This window comes from Gymnodraco acuticeps, unplaced genomic scaffold (assembly GCF_902827175.1).
Source record: "Gymnodraco acuticeps unplaced genomic scaffold, fGymAcu1.1, whole genome shotgun sequence".
NCBI lineage: Eukaryota > Metazoa > Chordata > Actinopteri > Perciformes > Bathydraconidae > Gymnodraco > Gymnodraco acuticeps.
Window position 1 is genome coordinate 861,045 of NW_022990235.1, and position 19,812 is coordinate 880,856.

Here is a 19,812-nt window from a genome sequence, read left to right on the forward strand (position 1 = left end):
AGAAAAAACCGGAGATCGTTGTTGTTAGCTTCTGGTGCTAGCGAGCTACGCTAACAGATATAAGGAGTTTTTTCAACAACAAGGTGGAAGAGAGTCCTCCCCTGTCAGACTGAGAGGCTCAGTGAGCTAAAGGACTCAGTGTTTAGATAGTTAACTTTAGTCTAAGTTATCTCAGTGGGTCTCAAACGTTTTGGTCACGATTAATGTAAACAATTATTTCCGAGGCACACGTTTATATGATCATTATAGTTATAAAAAAATAAGAGAATAAATGAAAAACAGGTATGAAATAGGCTACTATATGACAGTAAAAAAAAGAATAAAGTTTAAAAGGGTGATTTGTAAAATATCCATAAAGAAAAAGTAAATCTGTTTACAGTTCTGTTTCATATAGGTGTTGAGAGATGTATCCATAGATCTCTTCATTTTGCTCTCAAAGTGCACCAGATTGATGCTTTTAACTTCAATATTTAGAAATAAATCTTCCCGGGGGAGCATGCCCCCGGACCACACACCACACACCACCTATAAAAATAGCACTTTACCCCTGCATACACCTATATGCCGTGAGCTGATTATCGTGCCTTCATTGTAACAGTCGCGGGTAGGCTACATTGTTTATTTGCGTGGGGAATGTTGTAGTAGAACATTCCACTATAGCGACCGGTACATTAATGGGAAACCCTACAGTTAATGTCTGAGCACCCTCTATGAAACGTCAAGCTACCCCACAGCGCCGCCACTGAGCCTGACTATTTGTGTTTGGGGGGCCCGACTTCATTTTTTCTCCAAAAACCTTTTGTCTTCAGTGTGCATTCATTTTCCTGTGAATACTGTGTTTTAACACTATCTATCCGTCCTCAAATAGCATGATCACACGACACACACGCATTAAGCATCTTCTTGTTTAGTCATGCTAGAGACAGTGAGTGCTGCGGTTCAGTATTTGTCTGCACACGTCTCTGCACTTTGAAACAAGAGACGCAGGTCTATTACTCTGCCCTGAGGCGTCGTCACAGGTAAGTCAGCCTTAAAAAGCCCTCTTTTGTTTCCAATCCTGAATCCCCTTCATCCGCTCCTGTTACGTCCCAGAGTTCATCCATAAAGCATTTTTAGGAGTTTAAATGTTTGCTGTTGTACAGGAGTGCCCTCTGGTGTTGACATGTAGGCCTAATCCCTAGCCTACAGTACCCGCCGCCCCTGCCTAGCTCTCATTCACACTAAACAAGACACAGCGTAGACATATATTGTGAGTACAATGCAGCTGTTAAAGAGGACTTTCTACAATTACACGCTATCTTTTGCTACGGTTAAATAAAAGATACCATTTATGTCTTTCTGTCATTGTGCTTTGGTTGCTCGCCATGAACACTGGGCTCTGTTCAAATTGACGAGACTAGTGAAGTTAGTTTCAGATTAGATATTTGACAGACGTCCCCCCGAGTCCTCAGTTACTACTACACTGTAAAAAAAAAAGTAGGACACATCACATACAATTTTAGTGCTTTTTCTATTATATATACATTCTTAAAATGCTAAACTAAGCTAACCAGCTTAATGTTGAATGAGACACAAGAGGGTTGTGTCATCGTCTCCTCTAACTCTCAGTAAGATTGGAGAAACTATATTTATTTAAATGTCAAATGTTCCCTTTGACTAAAAGTATTTTGTCGTTGCAGAGTAGGATCTAGTTTTAAATACTTTTTTAAATTCAAGTTAAGTCCAGTCAGTGGCTCTCAAACTATTGTATATTTGGCTTTTGGTCCACTAAAGAATCACAAGAACTGTCTTGAGATGATAGATTCAAATTTTTGAACTTTTCACGAAACTAGGTTGACCTCTTTTTGACCCTCAAGTGGATATTTAAATGAAAATATCTGAGAGGTTCACAGAATAACCTCTCTTTGGAGGAACTGTTAACAACTAGAGAATGCAATTCCTGCAGAAATTGCTAGTGGGAATGTATTATGCTGAAAAGCTGACGCTAAACTGCTATGCTGAAATGTAATGTGTAAGAAGAAAGTGAAGAATTTAGATCGAAATGATACATGAACACTGGGGGCTTGAATGTGTGATGAGAGAAGAAAAGAAAGTAAAAAGGCTTGGAAAAGCAGCAGCATATTTGAACTGCAAACTTTTGAACTAACTTGATGGTAAGTAATCGGCAACAAAAGATCCATAAAGGTGTTTTTATATTTTGTTGTAGCATAGTAGTTGCCTAAGTTGTTACTGATGATTTCTTAAAACACAACAAGGGGCCTAAAAACATTGTGTGTTGGCACAGGCCAACAGAAGTTTTTTTTATTGGTACGTTATATGATTTATTTGGTATGTTATATGGAAGGCCATGCCAGACAATTTACAAACCGAGACCAAACTGTGTTACACCCTCAAGTCCCTCAGTATTTATGTATACATTGCTTTATGTAGGGTTTAAATGATGCAGCTTCATAACACTTAATGTTACTACTTTCAAAATGCTGTTTGCCCCAGGATTAGACTTATTTATGCAGGAGAGGCTCATTCTACAACCCATTGTGTAATGACAAATCACCGCAGATCTTAAGGCTCTGAACAGTAAAAAAAACAGGCCTTCCAGCCGTCTATTTAGTGTCTTACTGCAAGCACGCCTCAACCTGCCTCCTCATCACCTTTCAGTAGTTTCCACATATTATTCCTCACATGTGAATAGCTGCTCAGAAATGCTTATTTACACTTTATTCGGTGTCGACAGGTAGACCTGCTGTCAGCACACATGCAATATTAATCTGGTGATCGTGTTGCAAAAAACCACCACTTTTGCTTCTCACCCGTCGGTTTTATACAATTGTTTCATGTAAGAGCTGTTGCTTGTGTTTGCTGCAGATGAAACTAAAGATGTGATACAAAGCCCCAGTAGAGTCTCTATAGTCCTGATCACTAGAATGTTCATACTCAGGTAAAGAGGCAGCACAAAAATGGAGAGCACAGCCAGGAAACCTATCATTACATTCACCCCTGGGCAGGGAAAACCCCTCTGTCGCCACCCACTCTGGCTCCTGTATTGTGAGTCCACATGTTCCTCAAGGGGAAATGCACAAGGTGTACCTCTCGTTGTCCTCTCATGCTTCTGTCCTCTCTCTACAGACAAGCACTCAGGGGGGATGAGGACAAAGTCTCCATGGTGATACGCTGACATCTGCACGCTGTTCCAGGAATACGCTCTGTGAACAGTGCAGCTGCTCTCTGTTTTCTCTGGGTCAACACACTGTTCTGGCTCCAACCCCACCATCCCAGGGTTCACAGGCCTGGAGGGGGAAGACAGTGTTAGAACAGGGTCTTTACAGCAACTGTCGCCATTGTTGTTAATTCCCGATTTCTCTCTGTGTGTCTGTGCAGGTGCCAGGTTTCGTCTGATCAGGCCCAGGCTCTTGGTCAGGACGATCAGGAGGAAGAAGAGGAAGGCCATGCCCCAGCGGGCATTCACGCTGCTTGGCATGTGGTTGAACATGTTGGGCAAACATCTGACAAGGGAGTTGGTTGAGTGCAAACAGGCAACTGCCCTCACTTCCTCCTGCTTCCATCGCAAACTGACATTTAAGGCGACAGCGACCCACACTGACAGGCAGCAGAGGTAGCTGACAATATGAGACCAGCGCTTTTCTGTGTCTTCACTGTCTTTGTTGACCTCCTCCTCTTCCACATTTACCTCAATAACAAAGCAAAGCTTTTCGATAGAGTCCACTTTAGGACAGGCCTTCTGGATAGTGACAACAGAGTGAGGCCACGGCAGTCTGGTCACACTCTCCACTGCGATCAGAGGTGTGATCAGGAGCAGCACTGCACCGTATGTTTCGCTGAGGAAGATCAGGAAGCGCAGGGCAATGACGTCGCCAAGTAGGGTCAGCTCAGAGACCCAGGACTCAAAGATCCAAAGGAAACTCAGAAAAACTGTAGGAGAAAAGAATAAAGGGGTCAATCAGTCAGGTCACTGTAGAGCAGTATGTGGAAAGATGGTGGAGCAGATAGCTAATTTAAAAGAAGAAAACAATATTATCAGAAAGATCCTCTGAAGACGTGTTTTACAACATCTGCCTGGATTATTCATTTGTGTCTTAATTAGTGTAACAATAAAACTATTTTGTTTATTATTAACCAGGTCAAATGAAATGAAATCCTAAAAGTTGATGGCTGAGCAAGTTTGTTTCAACAAGTTGTTTCATCTGTATTGTTTTGAATGAGAAAACAACACTTTGAGATATTTCAGGCGTTAAAAAACATCCTTTTGATACAGCTATGGGAGAGCAGTATACTGGGAAACACTGGACTGGCGCTCACCTGTGACCAGGAAGTCGGTGAAGAGCAGGAGGCAGCAGCAGCAGAAGCTGGCGGGACTGTAGGAGGAAGTCAGCGATGGCAGGAAGAGCAGACTGCAGGCCAGTTTACACACACATAACACCGTCGCTCCTTCCAACACACCGTCCATGGCTGCAAACACAACACATACATGGGTTAAATGTAACGAAACACTGGTTTTCTTTCTGCCTCAGGGTGGAGAAGCTCAGGAATTCCCAGCACTCTGCTGTCAGTAAACCCCCCATCAATGTTAATATGTATTTGTATGTAATGTTTTTACATGATCCTTCCACTGTCAGGGATTCTTTCTGACGTGGTTGCAGATCAATATTTTCTTGTTTACATTAGTAGTGAACTACGGACCAGATACACCAGTTACAGACGTTGAAAAATGAGGAAACTCAGAATGAAGCTCAACTGATGTCAACATACTTAAAATGATTGTAAAAAGTGATGTTAAACACTAGCAATGAATAAACACATGCCGTGAGACTACTCAGTAATGTGAACACATGCAAATGTACTGACAGGCTTTGTTGTTGTGACTTGACTGTAAACATAACCACCTCCAGACCATGATACTGTTCAATCAGACTTGTTAAACCTGTAGAACATAATCTCTTATCACATGTTTACAGAATGAACAGTCAAACTACAGGTAACCCAAAACTATGAGTCTGCTTTAAAAGTGCGGAAAAGTTCATTAGTTCTTACCTGTACTCACAGGAGCCTTCAGAGCAACATGTCAGTATGAGCTTCAAATGTGTCATCCTTCTCTTCACCTCTCTTTTTGCTCCGCCCTCATGGGGATAATGACCTCCCCCCTTCACCTCCTGTGCTCCCTGCTGCACCTGGCCTGGGTAGAGGTGACAGTGTCTCAGAGAGGGTGTGGCACAGTTTGTGTAAGTGAGAAAACCTGTCTAACAACTGATTAAGTAACTAACTAATTGACAGTGAGAGATCAAAAGTGTGTGACACAAGTTAAAGTATTGGACAAAAGATATTTCATGCAAACAATCCTGTTACACCTTGTTCAAACTACAGTATTTAGTTTCAAAGGTTACAGCATGCAGGTTGTTTCATTTAGCAGTTTTGGACTGTAGATCACATAACACATCACAAAATGATTCATTCATGCTTTAAATATGTTACATTTAAACCTCAGACCCTATTAATATGCTGTTCCACCTTATTTATGAATCATGGACGACAGTGGTTGCTTTAGTTTCCATTATGGACGGGTAGGGTGGTCATGTTTAACAAACAGACTAGAGTTGCATCATACATTATGTATCTACAAAAAAAAAACTGCCTCATTTTCTGTTCTCAGATTAAAAGTCACAAGACATTTGGATTTAGTTGTACTTCATGTTCGAACCAATCTTGGAAATAAAACTGGTATAAAGCGCTATTCTCGTCACGGATGGAATAAGATGCAAAAAACGTGAAAAGATGAAGTTGTTATTCCCTATTTGATGACTTGAAAACATTACACCCAAAAAGTTCACCCTTAACCTTGTAAACAGCGATCACAAACACCATAAGGTCAATTAAACAGCCGTTCTGGATCTTTTGATCATATCGCATGATTCGTTAGGGTATGGGCGTTGGCCAAATTGTCATGAAATTGTAATTTTCAGAGACTCATTCACTTTGGCTTTAAAGCTGAGTTTTCATCCTTGATAAGTGTGATGGATTAAAAGCCCCAAAACAGCCCCTCAATGGACCTTGTGCTGTTTCCGAGGTCGAGAAAGGAGACGAGGATTGTGTGACACAATCAAAATACCTTGAAAAGCTTTGAAATGGACCTGCTCATGAGACTGCTTTTAAAAATCAGGAGGCCATTAGACCCGTCTGTTTGTGATCCACTGATACGAAGAAGAGGTTTGGAAACCACATTTAGTTATCAGGTTTTATGTTTAGTTATTTGACTGAGTCACAGTATATGTAAACGGGATTTTTTGCAAAGCAGAGTCAGATGAAGCTCAAATAAAGTTTAAGTTCATAAAATGCTCTATTAAAATGTTTACATTTCTAATAGTGAAAAGTGTATGTATATAAAGCATATTAATTGTGTTGTGGAGGTGATGTGACAGTTTTGTAAATAAACAGCCCCTTATTATAAGCATACTAAAGTGAATGTTAACTGCTTGTATTTAGCTTTGGTGGATGTAATAATAACATTAGATAGGTCTATCTCTCTAATTATCCTCTTTTGTATCCCCAGTTAAAGCTGTGCGATGGAAACCAGTGGAGATTTGCATTTCATTATGAACATGAGAAGAAACATTTGAATGTGTGTGTGTTACTTTGTTTGTGTGTGTGCAAACACCATGTAGGTCAAGATGATGCAGGTAAGAAAGCAGACTTGTGTGCAGGGTGAGTGGACTAAAGGTGGAATTGAATGTTCCTCAATACTTATAAATGACGGAAACAGTTTCAGTTGTTTATGCTGACATATTTATGACAATTAAAAATGGTCATGTGACTGCTCAGTTGGCAGTTTATAAGCATAGTATATATTTAAAACAGGAATATCATGAACAACTCACTTTTGCTGTTCTTGTGCACCATGTGTGCAGCCGATCTAGAGTGCCTATCAAGCCACACTGTACAATTACAAATTTTGTCAGTTTTTTGGTGAAACCTTAGTTAGAAAAGATTTAGAAAGCCATTTGAATTGCCCCCCTTCCTGTGTTATATGCAGGCTCATTAACATGTACCGCCCCCAGACTCCTCTTACAGCCTGAGAACCAGAGCCAAGTTGTGCCATATGTTTCTCAAAAGCAAATAAGAGCACAATAGGCTTTTCCCAACATAAATACAGGTGTATTAAGATAAACAGTATGATAAAATAACATGTTTTTGTAACTTTACAGCATGTAAATATGTTCTCGTATGAACCAAAATATGGGTATAAACCCGAAAATGAGCAAAATATCTCCCCTTTAATGTTTTGGTTTTTATTCTTTATTGATACAAATGAGTTGGATAACATATTACATCTACATCACCACCAGCCAAGTATTTTGAATACGAGGTAATCTGAAAGCCTGCCTGGCTCATCATGTTTATCTCCTCACACTTTCATCCATGAGGCAACATGATCGCTGTTCCTCCAGCTTGTGGCAGCAGTGCCATCTCCTGCTGAGCTAAGCACAGAGCATATTAGCAGCCTGTCATGCTGCTGCTGAGCGGATTACACTTCATATTTAGCCTTCTCTACATTGCAGTCCTGACCTGGCACACACATACACACTGAAAAATGAAAACAGAAGGCTGATTGATAGTAATACAGGCAAATCAATAAGTCAGTCAAAATGCAGCTTTCAAAGCACCAGTCATTCCCTTTCAGTTTTGACCTAGAATGCCCCCCACTTTTTTTTAATCACACTGCTCATTTGATCAACTGCGTCTGAGCAAAGCTGTCATCAAATCAGCATAATGTCAAGGTCAATATAAACATTAGAGAGAAGATGGGCCTTTATTTACCCCATTCAGGAGTTGAATTATCATCTGCTTTACACTGCTGGAGTAAGATCACATATTTTCTGCTCTGACTTTCATACAGATTTTGAAATACATGCAACATTATTCTCATTAGAATATTCACTAAACTGGAGTTTATTCGTTTGTACAGCAGCCTTATCTGTGTTTATTTGAGAATATTGTTGGTGATGATGCACAAGAGACAGCCAGCTTCAATAACTGTACCTGCACTGTGAAAACCTGAACTCTTGCCAAGTCAGTTTGTATCATTTCTAGACAGAATGTCTTTACACTTGATATAATACATAATAACTTAAGAACAATGCAGTGAGATATAGTGTCTATGTATCTTTTTAAGTCAAACACTCGAAAATAATTGAAAATAATTGATTTAGATTTGTATCTCAGATGAAACAAGTTATTTAAGCTGCTATGGTATTTGTAAAAGATGGATCATCTTGTTTCAAGAAATAAATCGTACTTGATTTAAGAAAACAAATTGTATTGGACAATCACCAACAGAAATCTTTGGAGCATTTCTGGCTTATTTTGTAATGTCCTGATTTTCCCAGCTAATTACAATATATATTTATCTAAATATCCCAAACTAATCTCAATAAATCTTACCAAGCTATTTCTCACTTGTTCTATAGGCAGATCTTTTTACTTATTCCAAGCGAAAACACCTTGTGTTTATTCATCTTTTACTTGATTTTGGAGCAGCATTTTTTACAATGTGTGCCTTTTTGTGCAATCTGTGACGCATGTGAGTTGCATTTTATGTATAAAATGCTATATAAATGAAATGTAGACATGTTAATATTAGGCAGACTGTAGTCTACAGGAAAAAATATGATCAATATAAGCTACCCACGCATACCCACTGCACGAGTTTATCTAATGCGACCACAACATCTGCAAGAAACTAACCCGCGTTAAAATAGAAACACGAAAATGGGTTGAAAAAATCAGTTTCAGCTCAGTGTTGTGAGACGCCTGCAGCCCCCAGAAGTGAACAGCAGGCGACCCGGAAGGTTTGAAGTCCGACTGAGAGCAGGCAGAAAGAAGAGTCTAATCCTTTATAAAACATTTCTTCCCTCGCTGGTTCAGGTATGTTGGCCGCTCGATGCAAATTCTCTGCCTCTTTTTATTTTTGCTCTTATCTCTCGCACACAGCTCTCCATGTGTGGCTTTGTCACCGTTTCTGCTCAAGTCGTGCAAAAGTTGTATTACAAAAACAGCATTTGCACCGATAAAGACTGATTTCTTCTCTTCTGTCGTGCAAATAACAGCTTTCAGTACGCGCCAGAATCTACATCGACATTTGGGTTTGTGGCTCAGCAGCTGCAGAGCATTCAGCGAAGGCATGATGATTGTTGTAGGAAGTGTCAGGATCTTTTTTCTCCTCCTCAAGCCGGGCTATTCAAACCTGCAAATCAAAGTAAACAATCATTCGTACGCTTAATGCAAATACGCCACACGCCGACGCATCACAACAGCGCGTAATTAGGCCTAGATCTGGAGGAATTATCTCCTTATTACATTCGGATCTGCAGAATATGGCGTCCAGTGCTTATAAAAATAAGACAGGGCTGCCATTTTTGTTTTCCTTTTGTCTGATTTTTTTTTAATAAACTGTCTGAGAATGTGGGAGAGGCGAAGGGAGCGAGGCGCTGCGGAGGATCGTTTCTCTGGAGGAGATGCTCTCGTTACAAGCTGCTCGGGTTAATAGATGCAAACATTAGATTCTGTTTCTTTGGCTTAATTCAGCACAGCATGTACAGAAACGGAGCCAAAGTTAACCCTAACTTTAGTTCCTGGGATTGCATTTCTCTCTAGAGGTGCTCTAACTGTTTATTACACTGATGCTATTTGCAAAGGAGTTGCTACATGCACGTGTTTGTGGTAACACTTGATATATGACCATCTGCAGAATTATTTTATATTTAGATTCCTCTACTAGTTTAATTATACAGACACACAGCTATCGCAGATTTAACAGCATGTAGTCTAAGTATGTCTAAGCATCACCTTTTTAATATCCTTTATATGTGGTTTTATTGAAACTTTACAAATCTTTATAGAGTATTGAAAGCCACAAGATATTTGTGTTTGCTTCTGACCTTAAATTAGAATGCAGTGAAACATGTTGGTAATTTATTGATAAAGAATTTTATTATTTATAAAAGGCCATCAAGTTTAACATTTTAATAAGAAATTAAAACAGCCTTTTTGAGTCAATCGATAGAAAATCAATTAAAACGGTTGATAATGCTCCAGGTGCAATACTGATTTAATATCAAAATGTAATGTGATAATTTGATATATATTATAGTTAACTGAAAATAGTTTTAGACCAATACATGCGTCCTTGGAAATTATATTGACAATTTTTCAACATTTTCTGCTTTAAAGAAAAATTGTATTTCAACACAAGTAACTAATATTAATCATGAAAGGGATGACAAATAACCCTCTGTGCAGCCTTACAACGCTGTAATGCACCTGCATATGAAACACTACATTTTCTACCTGCTGGAAATGCTTTGAACACTGTTACACAAGGAAATGAATAGTCCTAATAAAGCTTTTTATAAACTCAGCAAAAATAAGCAAACACAACAACACTATCCTGGCCCCATAAAGTTAACACAAAAGCAATGCAGTCTAGACCTGACTCCACAGGTTATAGGGAGGACTCTGTTATATCCTACATACACTATGAATATACAGCAACACACAGGAACTGTTGATCATAGAAAGAACTTCACTGCCATTCATTTCTTTCTGTGTGTCATTCAAAGAAGTGGCACAGAGATGCCGTCGAACTACTGAGCCTCCTCCCTCGAGGCAGAAAGTCTCCAGGAAGTGAAACTGATCCCCACTGGCATCATTAGAGAAATATTTTGTAGGGTTTTCTGTACGCTCGTACCCCTGAACGTATCGTTTTTGTTTCTCTTGGCTCACGGATATGGACTGTGTTATGCCTCTGCTAAGCCAAACAGACTTAGGAATGGTGAAGTGTGCCAAAGCACGCAATGCAAAATGTTTTAAAAAAGAAACTTCATACGAGGTTAAGAAGAGAAGCTATGGAAAGAAAAACCTTTTAAGATCAAAACTTTCGCAAGTGTCGTAAAAACGGTTTCTGGTCAGTGTGGAGAAGCATTATGCCCAACTTCAGACCATAATAATCAAATATTGTCATTTAAAGAGAATATACATGCTCCTATGTTGAATTATAAAAAGAAGAAAAAAATACTGTCACTTACAATTCAATATGTGTGTGCAGCATCCTCATTTAGTCTTTCCATGTTCATTATATTCAGTTTGATTACTGACTTCTCAGCTTTTGATTATGTTATTCAGGTCTTGCTCCACTATGAGGGCAGACTGTGCTGTTCTGTTTCCCATTAACCTGTCGGGGCCCCATGTTTCGAGCAGGAGACAGACAGTGACAGATTAGGATCTGAGTCACATCACTTTTAACATTTCTGTTTTCTCTGATAACAGTTCTCTAACTAGCCGTTGTAATCACGTGAGAGCCTATCTCTCAGGCAGCATGCCTATTCTGAAGTCCTGTGGTTGGAAATCTTAAGAAAAAGCTGCATCACTCACTTAAACGTCCTCCTTCGACAACAGGAACATATTCTCTGCTATCTGTGATGAAGCTTCGTGTAAAGACACACGTCTCCTCTTACACTTTGTGGAAAGGGGTATAACTTTTACAGAATGTCTTTGAAAATACTCTATCACAAGACTGGGAGAAGTTATCTTAAACCATCACGTCAAACAGTCAGCTGCTGCTTGTTTTTCACCACCTTTTTTTTTCACCACCTTTTTGTACACGTACAATAGTTCTTCACATAAATGTAGTTTTGAAGGCAAATATCACTGCGGTGGTTCCCCAGCAGGATAAACTACAGGAACTATAATCGGAATTATCCTGAGAAGTTGCTAGATGATTCAAGGTTTGCTCTGATCTTCTCTTTTTGAGCCTAAATTACAACTCTAAAAATTGAAATTAAACCAAAAGAATGATAAATCACTCACCTATTCACCGGATGAGGATTCACAAGTAAATGTTGCTTTGTTTAATTAACGTTAAGAAGCATTGTCTAACCAGTCTACCATTTTGTACTTGATGCATACTGCTTCACTGATGAACAGAGAAGCAGCACTCACCTTATTTATGATCCTTGTGTATTTATTTCAGGATGGCTGAACCTCGCTTTAACAATCCCTATTTTTGGCATCCACCTCCTAATATGCCCGGCCAGGTGAGCAACTCTGGTATTCTCTCTTATGCTCTTATGTTAGCCTGTGGAAGTTACTAAACAGCTTCTTGTTTTGGTGTTGTTTTTAAATGTTTTTAAAATAATGCATAATTTTAAAGAAATTGTTTGACATTTGGGGAGTAGGCTTATATATTTATGGTGAAAAGATTGATACCACTTTGTAGTACGGTAAATATGAAGCTGCAGCCAGAAGGTAAAGCATTTTAAACCATTTTAAGCTGACAAATTGTCATGGTTTGTTTATTCTATACAAGAACTGACGTTTTAAAATTAAAATTGTGATTGATTAATAAATTGTCCTTCTTAAACTTCTGTTTTTGATTAAACCAAGGAGAAATGTCATGTTAACTAGTGAGCTTTAAAAGTTAGTTTTCCTTTGAATATCCAGGCTAGCCGTTTCCCTCTGCTTCCAGTCTTTGCGCTAAGCTAAGTGGCTGCTTATTCTAGCTCTACTTGTCATTTAAATGTCAGCAAAACATAATGACATTACTTGGTCCTGAGATTAATCTGAGGGTTCACCTGATGTATAAAGGGATATTTTAAAATAGCTGTGCTTTTTCTTCTTAATCTTCTCTTGTTTTAGCTTTAATTCTTGTGATATACTTGTTAGTATTATAAATTCTTTAAATTGGAGAAATCATAAAAATAAATAGTAAATTCCCTAGCCTGTGATAAGGAGTCAAGACAAAAATGTTGGGAAAACCAGGTTAAACGTTAAATATCATATACTATTTGCGACATTTACAGTATAATAGTTTTGGGTGCAATGTTTTGTATCAGCCTCTAGAGGGAACCATCTCCTCACTAAGTGTCACTGAATGAACTGATCAGATTTTCTCTTGTCTCAAACATTGTTTCCTGGCTGTCAGCTGGATAACCTAGTCTTGATCAATAAAATCAAGGAGCAGCTGATGGCAGAGAAGATCAGACCTCAGCATCTGCCTGCTGCCTCAGCCCCTTCCCAGCAGCCATTGCTGTCTCCCTTCATCCAGGCGGATGGCAGCCAGCACGGGATGTCCAAAGCTCAGCAGATGCAGGTTCTCCACAGCCATAGCCCGTCCCAGCCTGATATTGCCCTGCACGCCCGCCCCGCCTCCAGCTCAGTGACAGGTACTCCTCACCTGCATCTCCAGTACTCACTAATACCAGTGTTGGAAGAAGTATTCAGAAAGTACAACACACTGTAGAAATACTCCACTAAATGTTCTGCATTCAAAACCTTACTGAAGCAAAAGTATGTCAATATTATAAAACACAAAGGTTAAGACTATTAGTTTTGCTGTATGATGAGCTAAATGAAAGTGTTGTTCATTATCTTGAATTGTTTTCCTTTAGGCACTAAAGTTGATCACGATGACGAAAGTTATACGGTTTTTTGTTAATATGAATTCTCCATCACATTTTTACCAGGTCGTATTCTGGGAGATGTAAACTTGAATCTGGACGATAAGGCAGCTATAAAAGCCAGAGGATTATGGGAAGACTGGCATCTGCGCCAACTCATCGATCCCTCCAGGACAAACCATGTCTCAGGTAACTTGAACATGAACTTGTCTTATTTATAGAGCACCTTTTGAGTCGCCATACAAGGTGCCTTAAATTACAATGAAAAATGTTGTACAGTTGGATCTCCAGTTGCTGCACAAACAAAGAATGTTGTCCTGAAACAGTATTTGTTGTTTGATTGTATTCATTTGTCGTTGGTTATTCAAATAATGTGAAAGTGAAATTTAGACTTCTCTGTGCTGTATGTATGTGTAGGAGATGGACTATGAATAATGTAAACATTTAACGAAAAAATTAGTGTTGGGTTGCAAACAGTAGTGCAAAGAGGATTCGTATTACATTAGCCTGCTTACCAATTGTCAGCATCCTAGCATCCTAGCATCCTGTTAGCACCCTAACATATTTCATATGATTACAGTGTGTTCAGACTGTTGCCCTTGGTGTATGAATTGGAAATTAGATGATAACTTATTTCAGGCATGTCCTTGTCATTACTTTTGAACCAATCAGGTGTGGCGCTGGCCTCCAGAACAGGCAACCTCAACACCTCAGAGATAATCACCCCCACCACCCCCACCTTGAGCAGCCACAGCCGGCTGGGCGGAGCCCCAATGCCTCACCTCATCACAGGCTTAGCCTGCAGCCATGGAATTGAGTCTGGAAAGAACAACGGCGGCCTCGTAGGACTCCTTGGCCCTCCTCCGAAGGAGGAGGAACGAGGGCGGAAGAGGATTAAAGCAGAGAATGGGTCGTCTCTTTTGGTAGTGCCCTACCCAATCCTAGCCTCAGGCAACGACCAGTCATGTGTCAGTATTACTACCAAACCAGGAAAAACCTACAGGTAAGAATGAAACGTTACATACATAACAAAGGTGCAGTGTCTCACCATGATATCATGGCTCAAACTTGTTTGCTTTAGTATTCCAGGAGATATGGCAGGTTATAAATCTCTCTCTGGACTGGTAAATAGGAGGAAATATATTGATTTGTGAACCTAGCGGTTTAATCTACAATAAAGAATAAAATAGAATAGGAATTAAATGAATGTCTAAAACATGTTGAAGTTGGCTCACTAAAATATAAAATCTGCTCAAAAATTATGTAATGTATAGAACAAGACGTGAACACTAGTACACTAGAGAAAATACAAATCTACATTTCATCAACAGAACAATTACTGTATATATGTCTATGTGTTCTGTGTATGCAGTTGTGTCTCTGTGTGTGTCCTTAAAGTGTGTCCTCTTTCTGTGTCACTGTGTTTTAATACAGGTGTAAAATGTGTCCGTTGACCTTCTTCTCCAAGTCAGACATGCAGATCCACTCCAAAACACACACAGAGGCCAAGGCTCACAAGTGTCCTCACTGCACAAAGTCATTTGCAAACGCATCGTACCTGGCCCAGCACCTGCGCATACACCTGGGCATCAAACCTTACCGCTGCTCCTACTGCGAGAAATGTTTCCGCCAGCTCTCCCATCTGCAGCAGCACACCAGGTCTGATCTCAACACAGCATGGCCCTGACAGCCGTGTCTTTGATGTTATTGTCTATATCTAAGTGACTAATACCTTAACTTATATTACTTGTTGGAGCAGCCCACTACATTGTGCTGTTTCCTAATGAGCAAATAAATCCGAAACTGTGGTGGAATATGGTTGTAGTCAAAAGGATTTATGTATCGTTCTTGAGGTATGTTTCTTAAATCACAGATTACAAATATTTTTATTTGTTCAACTTTCCTGCAGTCTCCAGCAGGTATTAATGATATGCACATATAGTACTTAGATCCACATTTTAAATGTCAGTTCAACCAAATTACACAACGAAAAAAACCTTTCTTCCAATTCACACTTCCCACTTATGATTTCTGCTTAAACCTCATCTATACTTTAGGTTTCATGTATTATTTCACAGGCTTCAATATAAATAGTCTCCAATAAACTTGGTGTTATCTTTGAATTATCCAAAAATTATTCTTAGTAAAACTTTAAATATTGTACTTTTTTTAAAGCAGTATTGAACCAACTGACCTCATTTTCTTTGACTGCATATTTCAGATCTGAGGAGAAGAAGTGTTTTGGTTACAGTCTAAAATATCCACTATAACCCCATTTGAGACAATGTTCTCTTTAGTGCCTGAACAATACATTTTTGAGCAGAAAGAGGGCGGTAGATTTTTCCCCTCATCATTTACATTGGAACAGCATTAGGAATTGTTATTTTAATGGTCAGCATAAAGAGGAGGAATGACTGTAGCTGTTTCCATACACTGTTGGCAGCATGATCACCTGACTAGTGTTTAGGAGAGGTTAAGAAAGATTTCAAGTAAAGAATATTTCAACTCTCAATACCCTCAGAATAAAAAACCGACCCTTTAAAATAACTTGTTGCAGCAGTAGGAAATTGTGTTTCAGTTTGGTATGCAACCTTGTCACTTAAGTAGGAGCAAATGATACTACATTACATTGCATTGCAGTTCAATCCAAAGCAATTTACAGGTTTAGAGGAGATTTAGACACCGCCACACAGGCTTGAGTCCCGTGGCAACGAATGTAAAGAGGACTACTACCTCTCACGGCAGGGGGTTATTATTATTATTTCACATTTTATTGTAATTGCCCTTAACTAATGTCACCTCAAATGACTGTTGGAGCAGTACAATTACAATCACCATAAGCTAAACCTACATTTTTAAGGTAATTTTTCAAAGAAATGTCTCAGACCCTTATGGGGGTCCACATCTTTGTCACCTTAATCCCTACCAATTACTATTTGTTGCAGCAATAATCTGTGTAACACATCCCACCGCAACACAAGGGGTTGTTGATGCAAAATTGTATGCAAATTGTTTCAGTTGGAAAGGGCAACATTTGCGGCGGTGCTTGAGCGAGGGCCTTGAAACAGTCATAAGTAACATTCGCCCCAGCTACTGTAATGCAGCTTTGAGCATAAAGGAGCCATAATTACAAGCCGATGCATTGTAAACCTTTTGTTTGCACCTGCAGGCATGCTTTAGTTGCTCAGCCCGGCCTTGAGTAAACAAGGACTTCACCTTCAAATGTATCTTGAAACAAACCAGAAAAACAGGAAGTGAAAATCTGATAGAGATTTAGGTTTCCATTTTTTTTTTTTTGCATTTTAAAGTTGTTACATTTGACAATTTGTTTTTCAATGCAATTTTTGTAGCATCCTGTTTTTAGCTAACATTTACATAATATTTTCCTGTTTCAGAATCCACACAGGTGACCGACCGTACAAATGCGCCCATCCAGGGTGTGAAAAGGCATTTACTCAGCTATCTAATCTGCAGGTAAACATTTACCAGTTCTTTCGGACAGCTTAATGCTTTTTAAAAGGCAACACCGTTCGCAATGCTGCATGCAGGTCACTCAGTTTCTGTACCTTTTTATTTCCCCCTTCTGAAGTCTCACCAGAGGCAGCACAACAAAGACAAGCCCTTCAAATGTTCCAACTGTTACCGTGCCTATTCAGACTCTGCCTCGCTGCAAATCCACCTGTCTGCACACGCAATAAAAAATGCCAAGGCCTACTGCTGCAGCATGTGCGGCAGGGCGTACACGTCTGTGAGTAAGAAATCCAAGTCGAGTTAAATAACAAATATGGACTAACTGTAGCGGAAATGTCTGAAAGTTTGCTTCTATCCTTGTTTTTTCCAGGAGACGTACCTTATTAAACATATGTCCAAACACACAATGGTGGATCATGTGGTGTCCCATCAGTCCCCGCAGCACAGGACAGAGTCTCCGTCCATCCCTATACGGATCTCCCTCATCTGAGCTCCTCACCCGTCTCCGCCCTCCCATCAGAGACGATTCCTGTGATATCCTCTGATGGACTTCAAACCCTAAAATTGGTTACAGAAATGTGCCAGATCATATGAGTATCTTGTGAAAAGGTGCTCTTTTAATGAGTATTTCCTCCTTTCCTTTTTTGCTGACCAGATAGTATTATCGGGGACATCCAAAGATGACTTCTCAGCACTTTCAGGCCTGGAAATGACAGGCCACAAAATGTCTTTTTCTATGTGACTTCACAGTAAAAAGAAAAAAAAGTATTGCTCCTGGCAGCTAAAGTACATGGAAACTTTTTTTTTGTGTTATAACAAAATAACATTGTGTTTTTTTTTATATGGGACATTACTTTTTATCATTGCATCAAAAAAAGTCTTCCGTTAGCTGAGTGGCCAAGTGATCATAAAGGTGAATGCTTATATAACGTGTATTCATGTAAACTGTGCCACTTTTTATGTCAGTGTGTTCAATGCTTCACCAACACGTGGCCATAATGCCCCTAAAAAAAATGTAATGTTTTAACCCTGTTGTTAAGATTGCGCTGACCAGGATGTGTAACTCATATTTAGATAAATGGATATATTTAGTTTTACATATATTTTGCAATGTTATACAAATCAGTCCTCAAGTTGAAATTGGTACATTTTAAGAAATCCTTTAATGTGTCCTTAAATACAAGAATTGTCCAAAAAAACGCAAACCGCACAAAAAGTTAATTGAAAGTGTAATTGACGCATTGAATGTGAGAGCTTCTGCTTTCTGCTAGTGCAGAGAGAGAAATAAAAATATGTTTTTTTAGACGTAAAAAAAAATGGTATACATTTGTGCCAAAGTAACCAAAATATGTATCATTATTGTTCACCTAATAAAGGGAAACATGCACTCAGTGCTTTTTGTCCACTTCAGGTGTACAAATGCATAAATGAAGTGACAAAAATAAATGTTACCCCTCTCTGCTGCTGACAGATGTATTTCTGTCCTGGAAAACATTGATGACGTTTCTTTTTGGTTTTCAGCTATAATGTATAACTGAAGCACTTCTTTTGCCATTGTTTTACAAATGACATCTTTGCCATTTTATATACATTCAAGCCTTAACTTTGTTACAGCTCTAGGGTCCACGCTGTTGTTTTATCACTTTCATTTGCCTTTTATTTCATGGCATGATATATACTGTAAATAAGCTATATTACCTGTCAACCTGTTTTATAATAAATCATTCTATAATTACAAGTGATGGTGAGACATTTTTAGTTTTTTCTTCCCTAGGAAATCATCCTAGTAAAGGGATTGTAATGCCAAACAAGATAAACATTAACAAAATAATGTGTGCCCTTTTTTCATAATCCTGAATATTATAATGTCTCATCAGACCCTTTCTTTATGCACCTTTGCTTCAACAGGTGTTGGTGTGCTGTGTTCACGCTTTACAAAATTGGCAGGTTATCCAGGAAGATGTTTGTTGATAATGTGTTTTGAAGCTCTGGACTTCACACACTTGGAAACTCTTTTTGCTTATCTCACTTAATTGTGACCCAATTAGCCAGCCAATTATTACCTTTCAGGGCAAGAGAAAAGCATCTCTGCCGAGTAATAAAGGGTTAAACAACTCCAGTTCACAAGCCATAAACGTTGTGAATCATAGGTGATTCAGTTTAATGAATGATCATTTAGGTTGGACTTGTGTGAACATGTAATTTGCATTTTATTGTACAAATTAAACCAAGTATAAAAGGACAAAAAATGGCTGCATTCACTTGCAAAAAAAAACCATTGTAATGCTTTTTTTTAATGGGCGAAATTGAAAAACCACCTGTGTTGAACACACATCGTTAGTTGAAACAAAACTACTTAATAAGGTTTAGGAAAATGTCATGGTTTGGGTTAAAAGAAGCACATAGGTTGTGCGTGACTATATGGTAATTGTCACAATCTTAAGGAGAACCCAAATGCAGCACTCGAGAAACCAAGGAGAATTGGTAATACACTTTATTGGAGATTCCACTGGATCTGAGGAATTCCAACCGAGCAGTTTAACGCACCGGAGGACAGCGGGCAGAAGGTGAGTCAGGGACAGGCAGAGAGTCAGGGAGTAAGCGAGGCGGTCAGCGGGGATACAGGCAGGGTCGGATAACAGGCCAGACAGGATAGTCGAGGGACAGGCAGGATCAGGGAACAGGCAGAGCAGGCAGATCGAGGACAGGCAGGGTCGGAACCGGGTAGGCAATCTAGTTTCAAACGCGGGAAAGACAAGCATGAGGCAAAGTACAATCTGGCAAAGAGTGTGTGTAAGGTGCGGGTTTAAATACTGGCAGAAGCTAATGGGTGCAGAAGAGAAAGAGAGTGAGCTAATGAGTGGGTGTGGAAAACAGG

At 39.3% G+C, this 19,812-nt stretch overlaps 2 protein-coding genes and 1 long non-coding RNA gene across 7 annotated transcripts; 1 reads left to right on the forward strand and 2 right to left on the reverse strand.

Annotated features, from left to right (window-relative positions):
• Positions 1–2,264: 2,264 nt before the first annotated feature.
• LOC117548041 lies at positions 2,265–5,170 on the reverse strand. 2 transcript variants are annotated; one of them, XM_034218975.1, is made up of 4 exons: positions 5,050–5,170; positions 4,318–4,467; positions 3,689–3,930; positions 2,265–3,287 (listed from the first exon to the last, which is right to left on the reverse strand). In XM_034218975.1, exons 2-4 carry the CDS (start codon positions 4,463–4,465, stop codon positions 3,240–3,242), a joined length of 438 nt encoding a protein of 145 aa, XP_034074866.1. In that variant the 5' UTR covers positions 4,466–4,467; positions 5,050–5,170; the 3' UTR covers positions 2,265–3,239. The 2 variants fall into 2 exon arrangements, with proteins under 2 accessions (XP_034074866.1, XP_034074865.1); XM_034218974.1 differs by having other exon boundaries at positions 2,265–3,930.
• A 2,119-nt stretch (positions 5,171–7,289) lies between these two features.
• Positions 7,290–11,751, reverse strand: LOC117548222. The gene is made up of 2 exons (XR_004569305.1): positions 11,094–11,751; positions 7,290–9,253 (listed from the first exon to the last, which is right to left on the reverse strand). It is a non-coding gene; the product is annotated as an uncharacterized LOC117548222 (long non-coding RNA).
• Positions 8,714–18,672, forward strand: znf362a (zinc finger protein 362a). 4 transcript variants are annotated; one of them, XR_004569303.1, is made up of 9 exons: positions 8,714–8,934; positions 12,038–12,101; positions 12,989–13,229; positions 13,530–13,652; positions 14,103–14,466; positions 14,932–15,122; positions 16,859–16,937; positions 17,053–17,211; positions 17,305–18,672. XR_004569303.1 is itself a non-coding variant. In XM_034219346.1 (9 exons), exons 3-9 carry the CDS (start codon positions 13,031–13,033, stop codon positions 17,422–17,424), a joined length of 1,269 nt encoding a protein of 422 aa, XP_034075237.1. In that variant the 5' UTR covers positions 8,723–8,934; positions 12,038–12,114; positions 12,989–13,030; the 3' UTR covers positions 17,425–18,672. The 4 variants fall into 4 exon arrangements, 3 of the variants coding, with proteins under 3 accessions (XP_034075237.1, XP_034075235.1, XP_034075236.1); XM_034219346.1 differs by having other exon boundaries at positions 8,723–8,934; positions 12,038–12,114; positions 14,898–15,122; XM_034219344.1 differs by having other exon boundaries at positions 8,725–8,934; positions 14,898–15,122.
• The last annotated feature ends 1,140 nt before the right edge of the window (positions 18,673–19,812 follow it).